General features: G+C 56.6%; 1 protein-coding gene across 1 annotated transcript in view; it reads left to right on the top strand.

Moving 5' to 3' along the window:
* SLC7A5 (solute carrier family 7 member 5) overlaps positions 1-20,630 on the top strand; it is a 37,344-nt gene that overhangs the window by 13,149 nt on the left and 3,565 nt on the right. Inside the window, exons 2-9 of the mRNA XM_054588939.1 lie at positions 533-658; positions 12,526-12,631; positions 13,303-13,347; positions 14,045-14,168; positions 15,188-15,291; positions 15,772-15,868; positions 17,325-17,474; positions 19,555-19,732. Coding sequence (XP_054444914.1) covers positions 533-658; positions 12,526-12,631; positions 13,303-13,347; positions 14,045-14,168; positions 15,188-15,291; positions 15,772-15,868; positions 17,325-17,474; positions 19,555-19,732 — 930 coding nt within the window. The remainder of the gene's footprint in view (positions 1-532; positions 659-12,525; positions 12,632-13,302; positions 13,348-14,044; positions 14,169-15,187; positions 15,292-15,771; positions 15,869-17,324; positions 17,475-19,554; positions 19,733-20,630) is intronic.

Below are 20,630 nucleotides of genomic sequence, written 5' to 3'. Positions count from 1 at the left end.
AACTCTGTGGGATTCTAAAAGATTCTCTCTGAAGAAAGGGTTTCCCACCTTCAAGAAGTTTGGTAGGCTGTGTGTGAACCCAGTTAATTATGCTAACTGTTGGGCAGGTGCAGAAAGGTGAATGCAGTCCCCCTCCAAATGGCAGGTTAGCTATTTAACCTACACTCTTTTTTTTTTTTTTTTTAACCTACACTCTTAAGATAGCCCTCAACTCAACTCAGAGACTAAACTCAGGTGTCTGGAGGGGTGGGAGAGGAAGGAACAGTAGCTGTTTTGAATGTCGGTCCCTTAGGAGATTGATCTTTATTCATTTTTCCAAAATCCTTTGTGACAGCCCAGGGGTGCCTGGGACCACGGCTCAGGAGACTGTGGTTCTCAACCTTTGACCTTAGGCCTAGATTGCTACCAAGTTAATCAAAATAAGTCCCAGAGGATGAGACTCCAACAAAGGGGCTGGGTTTCTTCTCAGCCTGTCCCTACCTCGTGCTGACCACATGTCCAGTGGGACTCACTCACTGCCCTGTCCCCACAGTGCTGCTCACGGCCGTGAACTGTTACAGCGTGAAGGCTGCCACCCGGGTCCAGGATGCCTTCGCTGCCGCCAAGCTTCTGGCACTAGCCTTGATCATTCTGCTGGGCTTCATCCAGATCGGGAAGGGTGAGTGCGTCCTCTGGGCCTTGACAGCTGCCTTGTGAGGCCCTGCTGTGCCTGGGGGGAGGGGTCCCCACCTCTGCAGCAGGTCCCCAGCCCCCGGATCCACCAGGTTCTCTGACACATCACTTAACCTGCTCTGCACCCCTACCCTTAGTAGGGGGTCCCCCTCTGAATGCCCCTAGCGCTCATGTCTGGCACGCTAGCATGAAGGGAGTCCCTTTGAATTGGGGCACTGTGTGCCAGGTCACACCATCCTAGGAAAGGCAGTGATGTTGACTTAGACTGAACATCACCCAACAAGTTAAATCAGCCCCAGGGCAATAGGGCAATATAGATTCACCCTGTTCCAAACCCCACTCTCCTACCCACTGTTGAGGCCGGGGAAGGGTAGGGTGGGTACATGGGGACTTTTGGAGAGAGCTTAGCACTGTACCTGGCACATTGTGAGCTGTTGCTAGTTTTGTTTCCTGTGGTAGATGTTGCACACAGGAAGCTGCACAGATTGTAGGTGCCCTGCAGATGAGTCACAGCTGCGCCCCAGGGGAGGATGTAGAACAGCCCAGCTCCTAGCAGGGTGCTTGTGCCATGGATGCCCCCACACACCAGCATCTACCATGCTGACCCCTGTCCTGGAATTGGTGCTTTGTCCGATCCTATGTGGGTCGCCCACGGCATGGCATTTGGTGACCCTCTGACTACTGGGCCTTGCTCCTTGTGAATGTGCTATGATTTGCTCATCGTTCTGTGGGCAAGGGCAGGGGGGTCCCTCTATTTCTGGCCACTGTGGAAAGTACTGTCAGGAACATTTTTGTAGGTGTATCTTGGTGAACAGAAGTACTGTTTTCTCCTGGGCTGCGTGCACAGCTGGCCCAGGTTAGGCTCTGGCTTGGACGCCACAGATGAGCGATCTCGCAGCGGCTGTCCGAGGCAGGATCTGAGAGCCCCTCCAGAGGAGGTCATCGTGAGGACACACACGGCAAGCACCCCACAGCCTTGTGTGTGGAGGGCAGGGGGTCACCGGGGCCTGGCTCTACGTCCGAGTGCCCTTAGAAAGCTGGGGCCACAGAGAGCAGCCCCTGTGTCCCCTGGCTCGCCAGGGGCGCTGCTGGCCTGATGTAGCCGGTCTGGCAGCAGCCCAGAGCTCTGTCACAGGGAGAGCCAGAACTTGGGCCACTTTAATATCCCATGTAAGCACAGGGGCCGCATGCCCCTCTCCCGTCAGCTCTCCTTCGGTGTGAAGCCCTGTGCAGGCGGCGGCTGTCGTCTTGTCATAGCCTGTCCTCCCTCGCACCTTGGAGCTGGTAGCTGTGGATTGTGTACTTGGAAAACCCCTAAAGGCCTCACACCTGTGCCCTCAGCACTTCTGCCTGTGACACCCAGAAATCCATCCTTGCAGTTCTGGATTTCCCCGATCCCTTCCCCCAACCTCACTGGGCACCGCACTGTACGGGGATCTGGTGTCCAAAGACCACGGGACCGGGCAGGGGACATGACCATGATCTAGGAGAGTTGAGTGCACGTGGGGCCACAGCGGCTGCCACATTGCCTGCCCTCGTCCGTCCTCTCTTGAGGTAGAGAGAACCCCGCAGTTCTGGTGTAGGCCGACCTGCTGAAGTCAAAGCAAGAATCCAGATCATTCAAGCAGGCTATCTTTATTAAATACATTAATATATGTGAAGCTTTCAGCATGACGCCTGGTACCTAGTAAGAACCAGCTCCTATAGGTACAGTCATTATCATTGAAGTGAAAATGCCACCTGATTTGCAGTCACTCTCTGTGGAAGGTAGCCTAGGTCATCACCTCAGGAGCTGGACCTCTTGGGAGCGTGTATCTGACCAGTGATAGCTGGCTCCCCAGGAAGTCCTTGAAATAGTCTCTGGGGGCGAGCCCAGCAGGCAGGGCTGGGGTGAGCCAGAACCTGCCTTTAATCCGAGCCGCCACTGCCTCGGGCGCTCCCACCGTACTCGAGAGCCTTCCCGGGACTTCAGGTTCCAGCATCGTCCTGAAGACAAGACTTGAACCTTACTCTTTACTTCTCGGGTCTCAAGGACCCTAGTCATGGAGAAGAGTTAGAACTGATGAGAAAAAGCCCATCTTGCACCCACCACTTTGTCCACCTAGGAGATGGGTCATTGGCTAAAAGCCTTGCTTGTGAAGGCTTTGACTTGGCTGGTGTGATTGGATACAGACCAGTGAGGAATGTAGGGGGGAACCTGACTTTTGTAAAAACAAATTTCAGTAGGCATAGCAAAGAGCTTTTGTTCAGCTTGAATACATAATATGTTTATAATTCTGTTGAAAACATCCTCCCCCGGCCTCCCGCCCCAAGCGGTTTCTTTCTGAACTCGGGATGCAGCGTCCGCAAAATTCCTGTCTCCTGTTTTTAAGAGATTTACTTTGTTCCCAGATGAATGCCTTCCCTTCTAGAGGACACAGTGTTGAAAATGTTGACTGCCTTCTCCCACAACATTTGTCTGACTCTGTTTCCCCTCGGGCAGCCTGCCCAGCCCCGTGGATAGAAACAAGGCTGGATCCTTCTGGCGGAGGCTCTGCTGGGATTAGCCACAGGCCACCTGCATCTGGAGAACAGGACCTGTTGTCTGGCCGACTGGCCTAGACACTCTCTCCTTCACTCCACTCAGCGTTCAAACTGCCTTCCTCCTTGGCTCACCTGGTACCTGGGGCTGCAGACGGGGCTTGGGCATGAGGTTCAAGTCCAGCTGGCCATTTGTTAGCCCCAGGCCTCTGCTGGCCTCGTTTCCTCATTGCCGTGGGACCGTGAGCAGTCCTGCCCTTGTTCTTCAACAGAACTTTCTCAGGCTCTGAGTGCAATGAGCACACACACAGCTCTACCATCCAAATGCCCTCTGTGGTTCAGAGACATCAGACACACAAGAACAGGGAAAGGCAGGTGGGGCGATGGGGCTCCAGCCCAGACCTGGAAGGTCCATCTGAGGGCAGGAGGGTGTGGCTGCATGAAGCCACAGAGGGGACTGCTCTGCAGGGTCCCAGGGCTGAGATCTCAGGTCGGGGAGGAGCCCTGTGGCTGGGGTTGGGGATGCCATCATGGTGCTGAGTACGTGGGGACTGGCGCCATCTAACGTGTCTGGATTTGCTCCCGGCCTCTTCAGAAGGAGCAGCTGAGCTCAGGTGGGCATTTCAGATCTGGGTTGCTGAAATCGCCATCTCAGGAAGTGTGGGTGGGGGCGGCTCGGCTTGAGGAAGCCACTGAGAGAAGCAGGTGGACATGGTGGGCCGAGGGCACTTTTCGGTTCAGGACATACCTGCTGGCCACCTCCCCCTGCTTTTGCCATTTTTCTTTTTATCTGTTGGTTTCTTACCTGTTTACACCCTGCAAGGTCCACAGCCTCAAGGTCAGGCTGTTCCTAGAGCTGAGCAGCTCTTCCAAGGCTGGAGGGTGACAGTGGGGTGTGGAAGACTTGTCTGTTATGCCCAGGTCCCTTCCGGAGGATACACAATGGGACCCTTGTGCTTTGCTCGGCTGTGGCACCCGGTGGGAGAATAACTCGTGTCTCTTTGAGCAGTTACACAGCGATTGCATAGTTGGGCAGATAAAAGATTTCACAAAAATGCTTTCCTCCCACGTTGCCTCTGAGCAGGATGCCCTCCCCCTGGAAGTCAGGGGAGGAGACTTGTTCCCTATGTCAGGGCCTGGTCCCCCAGCCTCCACAGCAGCTCACATGAGCCTGCCCAGCCACTAGGACATTGTCCCCAAGTGCCGGGAGACCTGGTGTAGCATTGGGAAAGGAGGCACTTAGACTCTGAATTAATTATCTCCTGTGTCCAGTACTGCCCCGAAGTTACTAGGAGGATGGGGGATCGCGAAAGCACAAGAGATGCCACTGGCCAGCAGGACCGGCCTTGCAGGGGAGAAGGCCCCGGCAGGCCTGCAAATGACCACATGCTCCCAGGGCTAGAGGCTGGTCTGTGAGTCATTTTACAGTTTGCATTTGCCTCTTAGGTGACTGGGTCAGGGCCCAGAGAAACAGTGGCCTGTCCAGTCCCACAGAGCAGTGTCAGCAACCCCACATGGCTTGTGATGTTGGGTACCGTGCTCAGGGATGTGAGCCCCCCAGGACCTCGGTCCTACCCAAGAACGCAGTGTCGGGCTTACAGGGGAGATGGTGGAAAAGGCCCCATGCACTCAGGCCAGGCGGCCTGGAATAGCCAGGCAGAGGAAGGGAGAAGGTCCTGGTCCTGGGAAGGGCCTGGGTCTTGAGTAGGGCTCTCCTTTGGCAGGTCTCTTTGTTTATTGGAGCCTTAGTTTCCTAGTCTGTGAAATGGCAGCAATAGCAACACAGCCCCAGGGCCATCGGGGCCATCTCTTGCTGCTGCAAAATGTTGCCAGGCAACTTGGCGGCCAGTGACATGGGCTCCCCTCCCTTGCAGGGAGGGGATCAGCTTATCAAGTGCTCCCAGGCCCCAGTTCCCCCTTAGGGAGGACTCGAGGGCACCAGTGACAGAATCTGTCTCAGAGGGGATCACAGCAGCTGCAGGACGCTGTAATGGGGGTGGGGCAGGCCTGGGGTTCTGTGCTCTGCACCAGTAGTCATCTGTGTCCCGGGGGACAGGGGTGGGGCCTTAGGGCCCCTCCCCCACCACAGGCCAGTCTGCCCCTCTGAAACGCCCACAGTGGCAGTCACATGGCAAATATGGGAGCCCCCCTGGCCGCCATGGAAGAACTTGTGGCAATGAAGCCACGATCAAAGGAAGGTTGGTTGCTTTTCCTGGGGGTGCTCTTTGATCATTTTTAGTTGAGTCCTTCCTTTGGGCCCACATGGCTCCGTGCTTGTTCGGCATCCAGAATCATAACAGATTTGCAGTCACATGCTTTGTGTGCTGCCCTCTGGGATGAAATCAAAGGCCTGGAAGCTGGGTTCTTTCCCACTGCTGCGCTCGGCTCACTGTGCCCTGGGCAGTTAGCTGCACGGACAGAGCAGTCAGGGCCAGAGCTGTGGCAAGAATGGGGGTGTGGCCACAAAGCTCTGTGTTGGTGTGGTTAGTTCTCAGGGGTCTCCTAAAGGCCGTGCAGTCAGGAAAGGGTCCCTTTCCTACTGAGATCTATGGCTTGAAGCTGATCGTGAGGCCAAGGGGCCGGCTCCATTGAGTTTAAAAGACTATACTACCGGCAGGCGGTGGCCGTGGTGAACGAGCACTGCCTTCCTCTCGGCCTCCCCCACACCCAGATTCCTGCCACATCACTGTTCCCAAACATCAGGCAGAGCCAAAGTAGCAGGCACTGGACCCAGTCACTGAGCTCCTGGTGGGGAGACAGATAGGAAAGCGGGGGCCTGGGTGAGCCAGCCATAGGGTATGGCCCCTTCTGAGGTGCTGGGTCCCTATGCCTTCTCTGTGAGTTCTCTGAGGGCACACAGAGCTGACTGACCAGATGGGACTCAGGGTCACCAGGCCCCCTGGTGTGCTCAGCCCACTTCGCAGAGCATGATCCCGAGATCAGACACTTCTCGTTGGGCCGAGGATCCAAGGCCACGACCTTTCCACCATGACCCGATCCTGTCCCGATCCTGTCCCGATCCTGTCCCGATCCTGTCCATGAGGCACAGGGCAGGAACCAAGGGGTGTCTGACCCGAGGTGGAGTGAGGCCTAGTTGGCCTCTGTCTGCAAAGAGTGTTTGGGGCTGCCGTAGCAAATGACACAAACTTGGGGGACAGGGGAAGCGGAAAACAAGACCTTTGTCCTCTCACAGTTCTGGAGGCCAGAAATCGAAGGTCAGGGCCAGGCTCCCTCTGCAACCTGTGGAGGGGGAGCCCTCGTTGTCTATTCCAGCTGCCGGTGGTGCCTTGGCGTGTGGCATCATCACTCCTCTCTGCCTTCGTTCTCGTGTGGCCTTGTCCTGTGTCTTTCCTTTGCTATGTCTTCTAGTGACACTTTCCTGGGATTTAGAGTCCACCCTGCTTCATAACCTCCTCTTGAAATTCTTACTTTAATTACATTTGCAAAGAACCTTTTCCAGATCAGGTAATATTCTGAGGTGCCAGGTGGATATGAATTTGGGGGGACCTTGTTCAGCACATTCCACAAGGTAAATGACCGTCATGTGGAAACCAAGAGGATGAAAGTGGGACCAAAGGCTGAAGGTTCCTGTGGTGGATGCTCCCTCAGTTGGGGGTGACTTCCTCACAGTCCGTGCCCTGAGTCCCTGTCCTGGTGGGGTGCCTATGGGCCGGCTGAGCCCTCAACCTCCTCAGGCCTTCACAGGAGGGAGCACTGGGCAGGGTGGGCCTGGCCAGCCCTGAGGCCGTGGAATTTTCTCTAGCTGCCACCCAAAGATGGCCGTTCACAGACGGGGGATGTTGACAGTCTATGTGTGGGTTTCCCAGGCCTGGGGCCCAGATAAAGCCCTGCTGAGCATTTGACCAGGCCTTCTCCGATGCACACAGGCCAGCTGAGGTCTCAGGGGATGCGGGGACTGCGGGGAGCTCTTTGTCCTCTGATTCAGGGACTGGAGGGCTGGTGTGTCCCCCGGTAGGGGGGAGGGGGCAGTCCTGGGCCTGCCCCTTCACGCACATGGCTAGGGGCGCCCTCCCAGGCTGCCTCTTTTGGTGAGGAAACACATCAAACAGACATCCTGGGTTGATGATGGTTTCCATGGCTGTGTCTGTGTCTGCATGACAGTAATTTGGGCTGGTTTCCCCTGAAATCAGTTCCCTAAGGCCTTTTGAATGTTCCCAGCCCAATTACTCTGGTTCTTTGGCAGATCCTGGCAGGCCGGAGGCAGGCACTGCCTGGTTCCCAAGGCAGCCTGTGACATTGTGACTTGCCAAAGGGCCCAGCATCTGGCTGTGTGTGTTAGCTTTCTCATTCCTGGCAGCTCTCTCGGGAGGTGCTGCTAAAGTCTACATTTTAGGGCAAAGAAGGCAGGCTGAAGATTCAATAGCTTCAGGGGTGGGGAGAGCACATTAGAGGCGGCTTCAGGGTTGCAAGAAAAGCCCTAGAAAAGAAGTGGGGCCACAGGGGACTCTTTAGTGTGACAGGAGCCATCAGCAATGTACTGCGGGGTCCTGGGGTTCCCACACCCTTGCCCTTGGTCCTTGTGAGAGGTCCTGAACTGCCCCGTCCCTGTCTTCCCAGTGGTCGGCCGGAGGGGGAGCATGAGGCTAGAGCTCTAGTGGGGGAACTATGCAGTCATGCAGGTGTGTCTGCCTGTGCCTAGAGCTCTATGTTAAAACAAGGGTCGTGCCCTGGTTTGGGGTCCATGGGAGAGAGGACATGGGGACATGGAACAGTTAGTGGATCCCCTGGCTGTGGGGAGGAGTGGCATGTGGGCCAGACATCTGTCATCCACTGTCTAGAGGGATGACTCAGCCCAGCAGTGTTGCCTTTTGGGATCATCTGCTGTGGGGCCCCCCTGTGCATTGCAAAATGTCAAGCGGCACACCTAGCCTCCCACAACAAGTCCCCCACCCCAGCGCGACAGTCTCAAGCACCTGCAGATGTTGCTTCGCGGCCCTGCTTGCTGGGGTGGGTGGGTGGTTGAGAACCGCCATCTGGAGTCCTGAGTCTGCCCTCCTGCCAGGAAGGAGCGCTCTCCCCGTGTCTCCTCCGCGGGAGCCGCTGCTAATGCACATCATTAAATGGGGGAATGACTGCCTCACTTGCTTCTTGCTGCCCTGGAGACAGGCAGAGCCGTCGCCTCCGAGCCATCACGCCTGAGCTCCTTCAGGCTGTACTGGCCCTGTGGGGGCCAGGCTGAGTGCCCGGCAGAGCCAGCAGACCTGGCACCCTCTCCGTGGCGCCCACGGACAGGGGGTAGCAGGCTCAGCCAGCATTTGATCAGGTGCCCAGGGGAGATGTGGGTCTTCGACTCGGGCCAGAATTCAGCACATACAGGCTGAGCAAACACAGGAGATCTGCTACAGGTGCACGTGCGCGCTGGGCTGCTCTCAGCAGTTCCCTCTCACTGTCTCTCTGTCCCTGGTCCCCTGTGGACCATACTGTGCCTGTGTGAGGTGGGACACAGTGAAGTGACTGGGCACGGGGGCAGGTGAACTTGCAGCAGGTTGATTGGGGTCCAAAGTAGCTGAGTCCTTGACTGAGCTTTGCCGCACTCCCTCACCCCACCCTGTGCCCGGAGAGAAGTGGGAGGGCTGCCAGCCGCGCTCGAGGTTGCAGGGACCACCGTCCCTCTGTGTGCCTGGATCTCCGCTTTCCTCCAAGGGACTTTGGCAGGGAGGCCCTGGACAAGCAAGGAAGGTTCTGGCGGGTTGCCCCAGCCACACCTGTCCTAGGAATACAAGCATCATGGGCTGGTTGAAAGGAACCTGGCTGAGGCCCCAGGGACAGCCCAGTGACATGCTTCACTCTGAGTTGGTCAGAGCAGCTAATAAATTTACTTGCCTGGGGTTTCAGAGGCTGCAAAATCGAACTATAAGTCCTAGGAAATACCATTCCACAGCAGGAATTCTTGTCCCCAGCATGACTGGCTCAGGGAGATGACTGTAGGTACCTGTTAAACTCTGGGTTGATGATCCTTGATGAAAACATTAAAGTCATCCAGGCCTTAGGGCTGGAAACATTCAGTTCTTACTGGAAAGCTGCAAGCTGTGTTTCAAGCCTTGAATTTTATCCTCAGCGAATGTAGCATCCGTCCCCTGCATTGTAGCATCTCCAACCCATGCATGTGCACACACAGTGTTATTAATGCAGGGTTGTGCTTGAGGGGGGAATCAGTTTTCATAGCTACACCAAAATCTATCACCGCATATGAGAAAAATCCAATCTGAATAATAATAAAAGGTATAAAAGTATATCCTGCCCTAACTGATGTGGCTCAGTAGATTGAGCGCTGGCCTGTGAACTGAAAGGCCACCGGTTCAATTCCCAGTCAGGGCACAAGCCTGGGTGGCGGGCCAGGTCCCCAGTCGGGGGTGTGCGAGAGGCAACCAGTCGCACATTGATGTTTCTCCCTCCCTTCCCCTCTAAGAATAAATACATTTTTTTTTTAAAAGTGTATCCTAATAGGAAAATTGGGCAAGTTAATGAGAAAATTATAAATTCAAGACAAGCTTCCGTCACTTGTAAGGAACCATTATCATGAGAGAGCTTTAGTGGTCCAGAATTGGGGAGGGGGGGTAGTATGCAACCTTTTGGGGATCTAGGATAGCAGGAGCAAGCAGCCCTGGGCAGCTCCTCCAGACTCTAGGACCCCCTGCAGCACCCTGGGGCGGCGCGGCCTCTGGCTCATGCATGCAGTACCCAGAGAAGAGACCTATCGTCTGCCCTGGCATTCTCAGGGACTGCCCTCATGAACCCCAACCAGCTGCATGCCAGCAGGTCCTCACACCTCTGGGCAGGTGGCCAGACCCCCAGTTTCCCTGACTGTGAGACAGATATTCCTCCCTCCCCGCAGCAGAGGTATGTGGGCGAGGCCCTAGGACAGGCAGGGCTCTGCATATGCAAAGGAATGCACATTATAGAACATTCCATGGGAGAGCAGCTGGGAGGGAGCACAGAGGAGCTTTTGAAGAATGTACTGTCCTAAGTTGGCTCCAAGCACTGCCCCCACCCACCCTGCCTGCTGACCTCCCTGTGACCAGGCAGTCCTGGGACCAGGCCTCCAAGACAGATCATGTGCGGGCGGTTCAAGGGGTGACATGCCAACTACCCTGGAGCCTGTTCTCGTCACAAGATCATGGCCTCGTGGGCAGGGTGAGGGGAGCTTATGGATCCCATGTTCATCTCCCACCTCAGGCAGTAGATCAAAGGCCTGAGCATATACCTACAGGGTTGGAACAAATGAACTCCCGGGACAGAATTCAGTGTCCAGGAGAAGGTGGACCAATAGACGGGACTCCTCCCCCACTGCCGCGTTTGCCTGGGAAATTTGCTGCTGCCTTGAAGTTCAGGCTTCAGTCGGGCAAAGGGACAGGTTTTATGGAAACTTCCCTTTCACAGGTCCCTTTACAAACCTCACATACAGTCACCCTGACCTGTTTCCTGGGTGACTGAAGGTGTCACCTTTGTGGAAGGCATAAGCTCCCTTAGGGACCTTGGGTCCCCCATCGGGTCTCTCATCCCTGTTTCCCCAGGGACCTGCCGCCCCACTGCCAATGATAACACTGACCCATATAGCAGCCCTGGGGCTGCGTCCCAGCTTGGGCCAGTGGGACCTGGACAGCAGCTTCTCAGCAGGTTGGGGGCACAGGCTTTCCCATTTAAAGCCATAGGACTTGGTTGGAAACAGTCCCCAAACTAACGAACAGTCCACACCTGACCAAAAGTTCAACTCACTCCTCTAGTGTCAGGTGGGCAGGAGGGAGCAGGGTACCTCTTTTCCCCGCAGTGCCTTTGCTGTTGTTTGAAGCCCTCTTGGGAGGTGCCTGTTTTGTTCCGCACCCAACCCCAGAGCCAGGAACTAAACACCTGTGGGCCAGGTGACCCTCATCAGTGGAGAGAGGAGGGCCAGCCTGCCTGACTCCTGGCCTGTTGTCTGTCAGCACTGGCTGACGGCTGGCCCCTCCTCACAGAGGGAACCTTTCCAGGCCTACATGTTCCTGGACCATTTGACAGATGGTGTAACTGAGCCTCAGAAAGGGCCAGAAGCTATGCTAGTAGTCAGGGACCTTTCTGAGGCACTCACATTTCACAGTGTCTACTGTACTGGGCTGAATGGTGGCCCCCAAAATACATGTCCACTGGAACCTGTGACTCTGCTTTTATTTGGAAAAAGGGTCTCATATGTAATCAAAGGAAGGATCAAGATGAGACCGTGCCGGATTATGGTGGGCCCTAAATCCAATGAGCGCCCTTATAAGAGACAAGAGGAGACATTGGGAGGAGGCTGTGTGAGGAAAGAGGCAGAAACTTCCTCTTCTGCCTCTTCAGAGGCTGTGTGGAGTGATGCAGCCACAAGCCAAGGACCCCTGGAGCTCCCAGGAGCTGGAAGAGGCAGGGAGGATCCTCCCCAGAGCCTCCAGAGAGAGCGTGGCCCTGTGATACCCGGGTTTCAGCCTTCTGGCCACCAGAACTGGAAGAGAAGCCGCCTCTGTTGTCTGAATCCACAGTCTCTGGTCATCTGTTAATACAGCCCTGGGGCACTCACAGGTGGGCCTCACTGAGCCAGGGTGCACATCAGACGGGCTTGTCTGTCCACACGCTCTGAACCAGTGAGAGTGTGGCACCACGGCATCTGGGGTCCTGCCTGTAGCAGGTAGAAATGGCCGGCAGAGGAGTGGCCTGAGCTCCTGACCCCACTCCCTTGTGTCCAAGAGCTCAGTGAGTTGTTCATCGGGATTAAGGAGCAAGGCTGAAATCCACTGGCCCAGAAGGCGCTCCCATGGCACAGTCCTGGGGCGGAGGACGTCCTGGCGTCGCAGCACCGTCAGCCTGCACCGTCCTCTTGTTCTGCTCGGTCCCTGCCACGTTCCAGGGTCTGAATCATTTTCGTGCCCACCGCAGTTGCGAGGAGGTGGCCTTCAAGGGTTCCATCGCACACACGGGAAGCCTGGCTTTGGTCCCTCAACCTGCAGCTCTCGTCATGGGCTCTGTGGGGTCCATGCTCTGAGGTGACCAGGGCTGATCGGCCCCTCCCTCCTGACGCATCCCTACGTCTGCCTGGGCTGTTGGCACTCAGAATGGCTGAAGGCCACATTCCTCGAGGTCATGGCAGGATCATGCTCACCTTGCCTGAGCTCCGGGCCCCCAGGTAAGTCAGGAATGTGTGCGTCAGTGGCTCGGTAGGGGCATTTAATTTGTCACAGTGGAAAGATTTCACCCCAGTATTTTTGTTTGTTACTGTATTTTGTTCCGTGAACATTGTGGAACTTATCGTATGACCTCTGTGGAGAGCTTTCTAGCCCAACATTTCTGTCTGTTTGGCCTTTGCAGGTGATGTGTCCAATCTGGATCCCAAATTCTCATTTGAAGGCACCAAACTCGATGTAGGAAACATCGTATTGGCATTGTATAGTGGCCTCTTTGCCTACGGGGGATGGTAAGTTCCAGAATGTCTGGGTCTCTGGGCCTTGGGACACACGGAGCAGGCCCTGAGATGTCCAGAAATCTGAATCTCTTGGCCACATGGGAGCCGTTTTAGAGAGTAGCAGGAAAGCCTCTCAGAGCTGCTTTCGCACCACGCATCCCAAAAAGGCACAGAAAGGACCTGTAGCCGCCCTTGGTTCCTTTCTCCACTGCGTCTTGGCTCCTGTGGAAGCGGCCCTCTAGAGAAACCTTTGCTGAGGGGTGTGAAGCACTCGAGCACAAAAGGCTGGGCCTGCTAGTCCTTGGCTTCTTGCCAGCTTTCCCCCGGCTCGCTCTGTCCTGCGGGGTCCCCAGCTGCGGCCCCACTCTCAGGCCAGATTACCCAGGGCTGCGGGAATGGCTGCCATGGGGCAGGCGGCTGGATGGTGAAGGTGCTAGAAGGCAGGTCAGAAAGAGGACAGGACCAGCTGAGGGGGACGGGCCTGCCAGGGTCACGCGTTTCCCAAGGGAGCAGCACTGCGCCCTTACCCCAGCTGCTCACTGAGAGGGGCCCCCGGTGGTGTGTGGGGGTCTCCTCTCCCCTGGCCCAGAGCAGCCAGCAGGGGCTCCCCATCGAACCTGTGTTTCTTGCCCCTAGTGACTGTGGGAGGAATGTATGATTAAACCCTGCTCTCTAAATTCTAGGAACTACTTGAATTTTGTCACAGAGGAAATGATCAACCCTTACAGGTACATGTGTGAACAGAGGCATTTCTTTCTGTTATTTTTAAAAAATTTTATGTATTTATCTTTAGAGAGGGGAAGGGAGAGAGAAAGAGAGGAGAGACAGCAATGTGTAGTTGCCTCTCGTGTGCCCCCTACTGGGGACCTGGCCCCCAACCCAGGAATATACCCTGACTGGGAATCGAACCGGCCGCCCTTTGGTTTGCAATCTGGTGCTCAAGCCACTGAGCCACAGCAACGAGAGCTCTGTTACTTTAATGTGACAGAAAGAAGAAGCCAGCTCTGCCAAAGAACCCATCCTTGGGCCCCAGACTCAGATGAAAGCAGTGCAGGGCCTTTTAGGAGGGAGGGCCTTGGGGTTGGAATCACGCTGGAGTGAAGGGGTGCTGGTTTTTGCTGGCCACACAGTGGCTATGTGGCCTTCAACATTTCCCCTTGGAGTAAACGGGAATGCCTATCTGACAGAAGAGGAGCTGAGGCCGGCGGGGTCAAATCCGTAGCCCAAGTTCATGTAGCTGTCCAGTCCCTGGCGCCAGCTTCCCACTGGTGACCAGCGCTAGTGACCAGTGCTGGTGACAGTCTCCCTGCTCACCACGTTCCCCACACAGCGAGGCTCAGGCCTGGCCCCTGTGTGCTAGAGAGCCACTGGGGCCGGTTCCGTCTGGGGCTGCACGTGGCTGATGTGCCCGTTCATTCCTTTCAGAAACCTGCCCCTGGCCATCATCATCTCCCTTCCCATCGTCACCCTGGTGTACGTGCTGACGAACCTGGCCTACTTCACCACGCTGTCCACCGAGAAGATGCTGACGTCAGAGGCTGTGGCCGTGGTAAGGTGACCAAGGCCGGCCCTGCCGCCTCTGAGCCTGTGATGTGGAGCAGACCAGGCCCTTCATCTGCAAACCGCACTTCTGCGCGGATGGGTTGAGCTGTTCTCTGCTGAGTCCGCCAGAAAGTGTAGGGCACTGGTTCTCAACCCTGGCTGCTGATGCCCAGGCTGCACCCTAGGCCAGTTTTAAGTCAGCATGTCTGCGGTGATCCCGCCATCAGTCATTTTTAAAGTCAAGTACGGAGGGGGTGAGTCCATTACAGTGATTTGGATGGTCCAGTCCCCGCGAGTGAGCTCTGCAACCCAGAGCACAGGGAGGAAAGGCTGGGTGGCCTTCTCCCACCCTCCACTGCCCATTACATCCTGGCCACCTCTGCTGGGCATTCTGGACACAGGGTTCAGAGGAGGGAGAGCAGTGTCCCCAGGCCCTATGGTGGCAGCAGCTGAGCGCCTTGACAGCCTCCCAAAGCCAGCAGAATGGGGCCCGAAGTAGAACAAGCAGGTTTTTGAATGCCCTGCAGGGATCCTGTAGGCTCCCTTCCCACAGTGTCCTCACCAGCACCTTCAGGAGGTGAGGGTCATCACGCACCCATTCCACCTTCTGAATAAATACTCACTGAGCCCTGCTCTGGGCCGGGCGATGGGGACCCAGCCAGAGACAAAGCAGGGCTTCCTTGTGGAGCAGACGTGTGGATGGGGAGAAAGACAGGCACCTGGGCAGCCCGGTGTGAAGCTGGGGTGGGGGTGCCCGAGGACAGTGCCTGCACGCGGGGATATGCGGGGTAATGTGCCAGGGTGCTTCCAAAGAAGTCTCTGTCCCTGGGACAGCCCCCCACAGTGCAGACCCTGAGGAGTCACTCATGGGCAGAATCCTGGTGCGAGGCGTGTGGGGGAGAGGGAGGGGGAGTGGGGCGGCAGACGAGTGGGCCATGGGGACAGCGTGCTGTCCAGGTGGAGCAGTCGGGCTGCGTGCTGGGCATCAATAGGACAGCGGCTCACTCCTGCTCGGCATTTGTCTAGGACTTCGGGAACTACCACCTGGGCGTCATGTCCTGGATCATCCCCGTCTTTGTGGGCCTGTCCTGCTTTGGCTCCGTGAATGGGTCCCTCTTCACGTCCTCCAGGTGAGCCCACCCAGAACCACCCTTCCACATTCGGGCTCCGTGGGAGGTCAGGACAGGACCACAAGGCTGGCTGAGCTGGGGCGGGGGAGGGGCAGTGTTGCAAGCTGCCGTTTAATGTGAGTTTTAAACGTTGTGGGTTTTCTGATGTTGTTGTTATATTGAGTAATACATAGCTGTCAAAACATCCCAGTAACACAGAAATGAAGGGACCGAAACTCTTCCCCTACCCAGAGGTGACACAACTGCTCAACTGCTGTGTCCCTCTAGACTCTTTCATGTGCTCGTGGTGCACCCGGCCCGGGGGAAGGGGGGACTGGAGGTAAGCAAGGCCCCTCAGTTTCCCCATTGCCAGTAGAGTCAGTCAGGGACACCAAGAGGCCCGCGTCCGGGAGCCCATCCCTCGGGCACAGGCACCCCCTACCCCCCGCCCGGCCTGGGTTGCTTGGGGATGAGGCCGACCACCAGTTTTTCTGTTCACAGGCTGTTCTTTGTGGGGTCCAGGGAGGGCCACCTGCCCTCTATACTCTCCATGATCCACCCGCAGCTCCTGACGCCCATGCCTTCCCTCCTGTTCACGGTAAGCCAGCAGCGCCGTCCGATGCCCCCCTTCTCTGGGAGGATTGCAAGCAGGTTGAAGTGCAAGACTGGGGCGTCCCTGGGGGACCGGTCTTCAGGGCCCCCCAGCAGGAGCAGGGGAAGGGGTGAGGCTGCAGGGTCCGCCTGCTGGCACCCTCCCCGCTTCGCCTGGTGTCACCTGGACAGCAGACCAAGGTGGAGACCGAGATGCAGATAAGTTAAGAGTGCTTCCTTGTATGGTGCCCTTCACTGTATGCTTCACTGGACAACAAAGAGCGCGAGATTTATTTTTTTTGTTTTTAATTCCAAAAATAATACACAGTAGTTATAAAAAAAAAAAAAAAGAAAACAACTTCAAACAGTCCAGTGTGTGTGAAGCAGAAGCCCTGTTCCCTGAGGGAACCAGAGTCCGTAGGCGGCTTCACGTGCTCTGTGCCTCCGGAGCTCTGTGGTATGTTAACGGATGGGCGGTGCATGCGCACAGCGTGTGTAGTTTTAGTGAGATCGCATTGTGTGCGTTTTTCTCCAGCTTGCCTTACGTCTCTCCTCAGCAGCACACATGATTTTATTAGTTCTCTATTGCTTTGTGACAAATCACCCAAAACTTAGTGGCCTAAACAGAAAACATTCATCATCTCTCCGTTTCTGTGGGTCAGGAAGTCAGGGCAGCTTAGCTGGGTGGCCCTGGGTCAGGGTCTTTCATGATGTGACAACGAGATGGTGTTCCGGGCTGCCGTCCCATCTGAAGGCTCCTCCCCAGCTGGAGGAGCCACGTCCAGGGTGGCCCCTCACATGGCTGCAGGCAGGAGGCCTCCGCTCTTCAGGATGTGGGCTCCTCCCCAGGCTGTGTGAACATCCCCATGACAGGGCAGCTGACTGGCCCCCAGGGCAAGGGAGCCCAGAAGAATAGCAAGGAGAATGCCACCATGTTTTTATGACCTAGGTTCAGGAGTCACACTTGTCATTTCTGCCTCAGTCTGTTTATTAGGAGGGAGTCAGTCAGTATAGCCCAGCTCACGGAGGGCTAGGCTCCACTTCTTGAAGGGAGAGGTAGGTACCCCATGACCCTGGGCCATGTTCCAAACCACGCAGAGCTCAGCTCAGTTTTGAAACCCTTGTGTGGCATCCAGTGGCCTGGGTGTCTGCGGCCGATTTAAATGAGCCCCGTGATGGGCACTTGGTCGGTTGTCAGTCATCGCTCTTACAAGGAACACGCCACAGTGAGTGTCAGGGTTAGGCATTTGTTCCAGTCCCGTTCACCGTGGGGCCTTTGCTTTCAGAGAACTCGTCTGTTGTTCAAGCTAAGTCTTCCTGTAAAGCAGGGGTGCGCAAGTGCTGTCAGCCGCCCTGCAGACATATCCCAGCATCGGGGCGGCCTCTGTCGTCCGGGCCCGTCCTGTTCGCGGCTCCAGCCCAGTCCTGCGAGGGCTCACACTTCCCTGTCTCTCTGCTTGCAGTGCATCATGACCCTGCTCTATGCCTTCTCCAGTGACATCTTCTCCGTCATCAACTTCTTCAGCTTCTTCAACTGGCTCTGCGTGGCCCTGGCCATCATCGGGATGCTGTGGCTCCGCTACAAGAAGCCCGAGCTGGAGCGGCCCATCAAGGTGAGGGCCCAGCCACTGTGGGCAGCCCAGGCCTGGTGCACACCCAGGGCCGGCTGGGGCTCGGTGTCATGCGCTGAAGAAACAGGGTCCAAATGTCCCTGGGGCCCTGTGTTGGGAGACAGCTCTGCCTAGCGTCTTGGTTCCTCCTCTTCTGGCATGTGCCTGGGCAGCCACCATCCTCCTGTAGAGGGTTCTGGTGAGGATCCACCAACATATACCTGTGAACCTGCTTCTAAACTCAGATGTGGAGGGTAATTCACTCAGTCAGTGATTGTTTATTGGGAGCCTTCTGAGTTTCTTCCAAGAGGGTGACTCCAGGTGCTAGGGTTCATCAAAGGACAAAACAGACTCCCCCAAATCCATGTCCTCCTAGAGCTATATTCTAACAAAAGGGAGAACAATACATAAGAAACCTGTAGTGCCCGCAGAGCAGGCGGTGAGCACTGTGGGGGGCAGGCAGTGGGCAGGCAGAGGGATCCAGCTGGCCTGTGAGCAGCTGACGAGGACGGCTGGTGCTACTGAGAAGCTGGCACGTGGGCAGAGACATGGGGGTCATGTGTGGTCAGGGGGTGCAGCCTCGGGCGCGACGGGGAGACAGTGTGGGGTGCATAGGAGGTGATGCCCCCCACCCACCCCGCAACAGGGCAGCTCTGCCTCAGTGAATAGCGTCCTGGTGTTGGGCGGCCCGCCGTGCCTGCCCTGGCCTCAGCCCGCCTGAGAGAGAGCTGAGGTGCTGGCGGAGCCTGGCCTGAGGCAGTCACAGCTCTCCTCATTGACCCAGCCTGGGGGGCAGCTGCCTGATGGTGACCTTGTTTCTCCAAAAAGAGGGGCCGTGAAGTCCACGCTCCTGCTGGAGAAGTTCAGTGAGCACATCGGCTGTGACTCACTTTGGGAGAGTTAGAAGGAGGAAACTGGTGACCACTGGCTAGCAGCTCTTGTCACTTGTTCAGTTCCTAATGGCATTTGGCTGTCACATCTGGCACCTGCCCACAGGCCACATCCCCTTCTCCCCGCACCCCGCAGTTCCACAGAGGCCAGCAGGGCCCAGTTTCCTGCCTTGAGAAGGCTCTTCTGGGGCGCCAGGGCCACCGTAGTTCTATCTCTTATGTCACCTGGGTACGTGATAGGCTCGGTCCCCTGTCAGCCTGTGCCTGTGGCGGACTCTGTCCTCAGGTTGTGCTCGGCACATGGTGGGCTTTGTTTCGATGTTAACCTGGGCTGGGGAAAGGCATGCAGTGTGGGGCAACCTGGTTGGACCCTCGCTAGCCCTTTGTGTCCTGGGGCCTCTTGCCAGCACATAGACAGATGGCCAAGTCTGCATGCAGACCAGCCCACCCAGAAGCAGAGGCAGGACATACACGGTCTGTGGGCTGGGCAGGGCTGGGCTGGGGCACCTCTGCAGCTGGACTGCTGGCACCTCCGTGGCTGGCCCTGTCTGCCTGTGGCTCCGCGGACTGTAGTCAGCCTGCCCACAAAGGCTCTTTGAGAAGGCGGCTGCCCCTCACTTATTAGTGAGTGGCAGTGGTTTTTCCAGAAGGGCCCCCACCTTGGGTGACTGGTCTAGGGTTTCTGCCCTGTGAATGATGTGGGAACCAGCAAGGTCAACCTCCTCTGACCTTGGGAAGCTTTGAGGGACCAACCTGGTTATTTGCATTCACCGTTGGCACTGTCTGTGCTTTGGATAATTACTGCCTGGCGCCTTGTGCTGAGTAAAGGGAGAACAAGGGAAGGTTTCAGTTCTCTGGAGACCCCGGCCTCTCAGGAGGCCAACTCCGAGGGAACCGGCCTAGGTCCGGCTGGAAGAGGGAGACAGGCACGAGGCACGGCCCTGGGAGGTCAGAGCCCTTCTTGGACCAGGTGGGAGGAATGGGCTTGGAGCTGGGTGCACAGGGTATGCTCTGGGGGGTCCCATGGGAGAGGCGAAGCAGCCCTGAGGGGGGAGATGTCTTCACCAAGGTCAGGAGGGTGGTGGGGCGCAGCACTTTCAGCAGATGGACAGGACTTGTGCTGACAGGACGGGGGAGGTGTGTGGAGTGAGTGATAGATGCCGACTGCCCGCTGCTCCGCCCTCTGTTCCCAGGTGAACCTGGCACTCCCCGTGTTCTTCATCCTGGCCTGCCTCTTCTTGATTGCCGTCTCCTTCTGGAAGACCCCCGTGGAGTGTGGCATCGGCTTTGCCATAATCCTCAGCGGCCTGCCTGTCTACTTTCTTGGAGTTACGTGGAAAAACAAGCCCAAGTGGCTCCTCCAGGGCATTTGTGAGTATCTCCCCAGGGCAGCCTGGCAGCTGGAGCCTCTCTCCATCCCTGCCCGGGGTCCACCAGTGCCCCTCCCTAGAGCAGGCTGTCTGCTGTCCCATCTAATCCCGTAGGGGTTACTGGCACTGACCAAGGGTTCAGGCACTTGATGTGTCTGGAGGTGACGTCTGGCCCACATCTTTCAGGGATAAGACGCTCTGCTTGGCACCAGCTAATCTCAGAACAAAGGATTCCAGAAAACCAGGCTGCTTTTGCCAAGTAACAAAATCCCACTGCCTGTCGCCAGCTTAAACACAGAGGCTGACCTAGAAAGGCAGGGAAAGAGAAAACAGGGTCTCTGCGCTGAGGTCACAGGGTTAATTGACAAGCCAAGTTGAGGGGCCTGTAACTAAAACTCCGAATGCGACCAGCTCCTGGAGAAGTCACTGGTGTTAGCAAGCCTGCACGCCAGTCACCGTGCCCTGGGTGGCTTGGAAAATCCCCAGAATGGCTGTCTTGGAATTCTGATTGGTACCTGCGGGGCAACTAAAGTCATTAGTCATTTCAGTGGACCTTTGCCTCCAGCCCAGACTAGGCTCCCTCTTAATCATCTTGCAGAGCACACCCAGACCCTAAAGCAGGGATGTCTGCCCTGAAATCACCCCCCACAGAGTGTTCACCTGGGCCCTTGCGCATACCCCCCCACCCCACCCCTCTGCAAGACCGCAGGCCTGTGTCTGTCATCCGGCGGTGGGCAGTGACCTTGCTTTTGGTCCTGGGTGTCTGCTAGGCAGGGGCCCAGGTGCAGACAGCTGGGAAGGACCCATCACACAGCCCCCCAGCATCAGGACTCTTATCTCTTTATTTCTCCCATGATCCCAGGGTTCTGAAACAGGGTGAGAGGCAGGGCCAGTGCTCA

Source organism: Pteronotus mesoamericanus, unplaced genomic scaffold (genome assembly GCF_021234165.1).
Source record: "Pteronotus mesoamericanus isolate MK-2021 breed Mesoamerican mustached bat unplaced genomic scaffold, CSHL_Meso_final scaffold_165, whole genome shotgun sequence".
NCBI classification, from domain to species: domain Eukaryota; kingdom Metazoa; phylum Chordata; class Mammalia; order Chiroptera; family Mormoopidae; genus Pteronotus; species Pteronotus mesoamericanus.
This window is presented reverse-complemented; position numbering and strand designations above follow the sequence as displayed.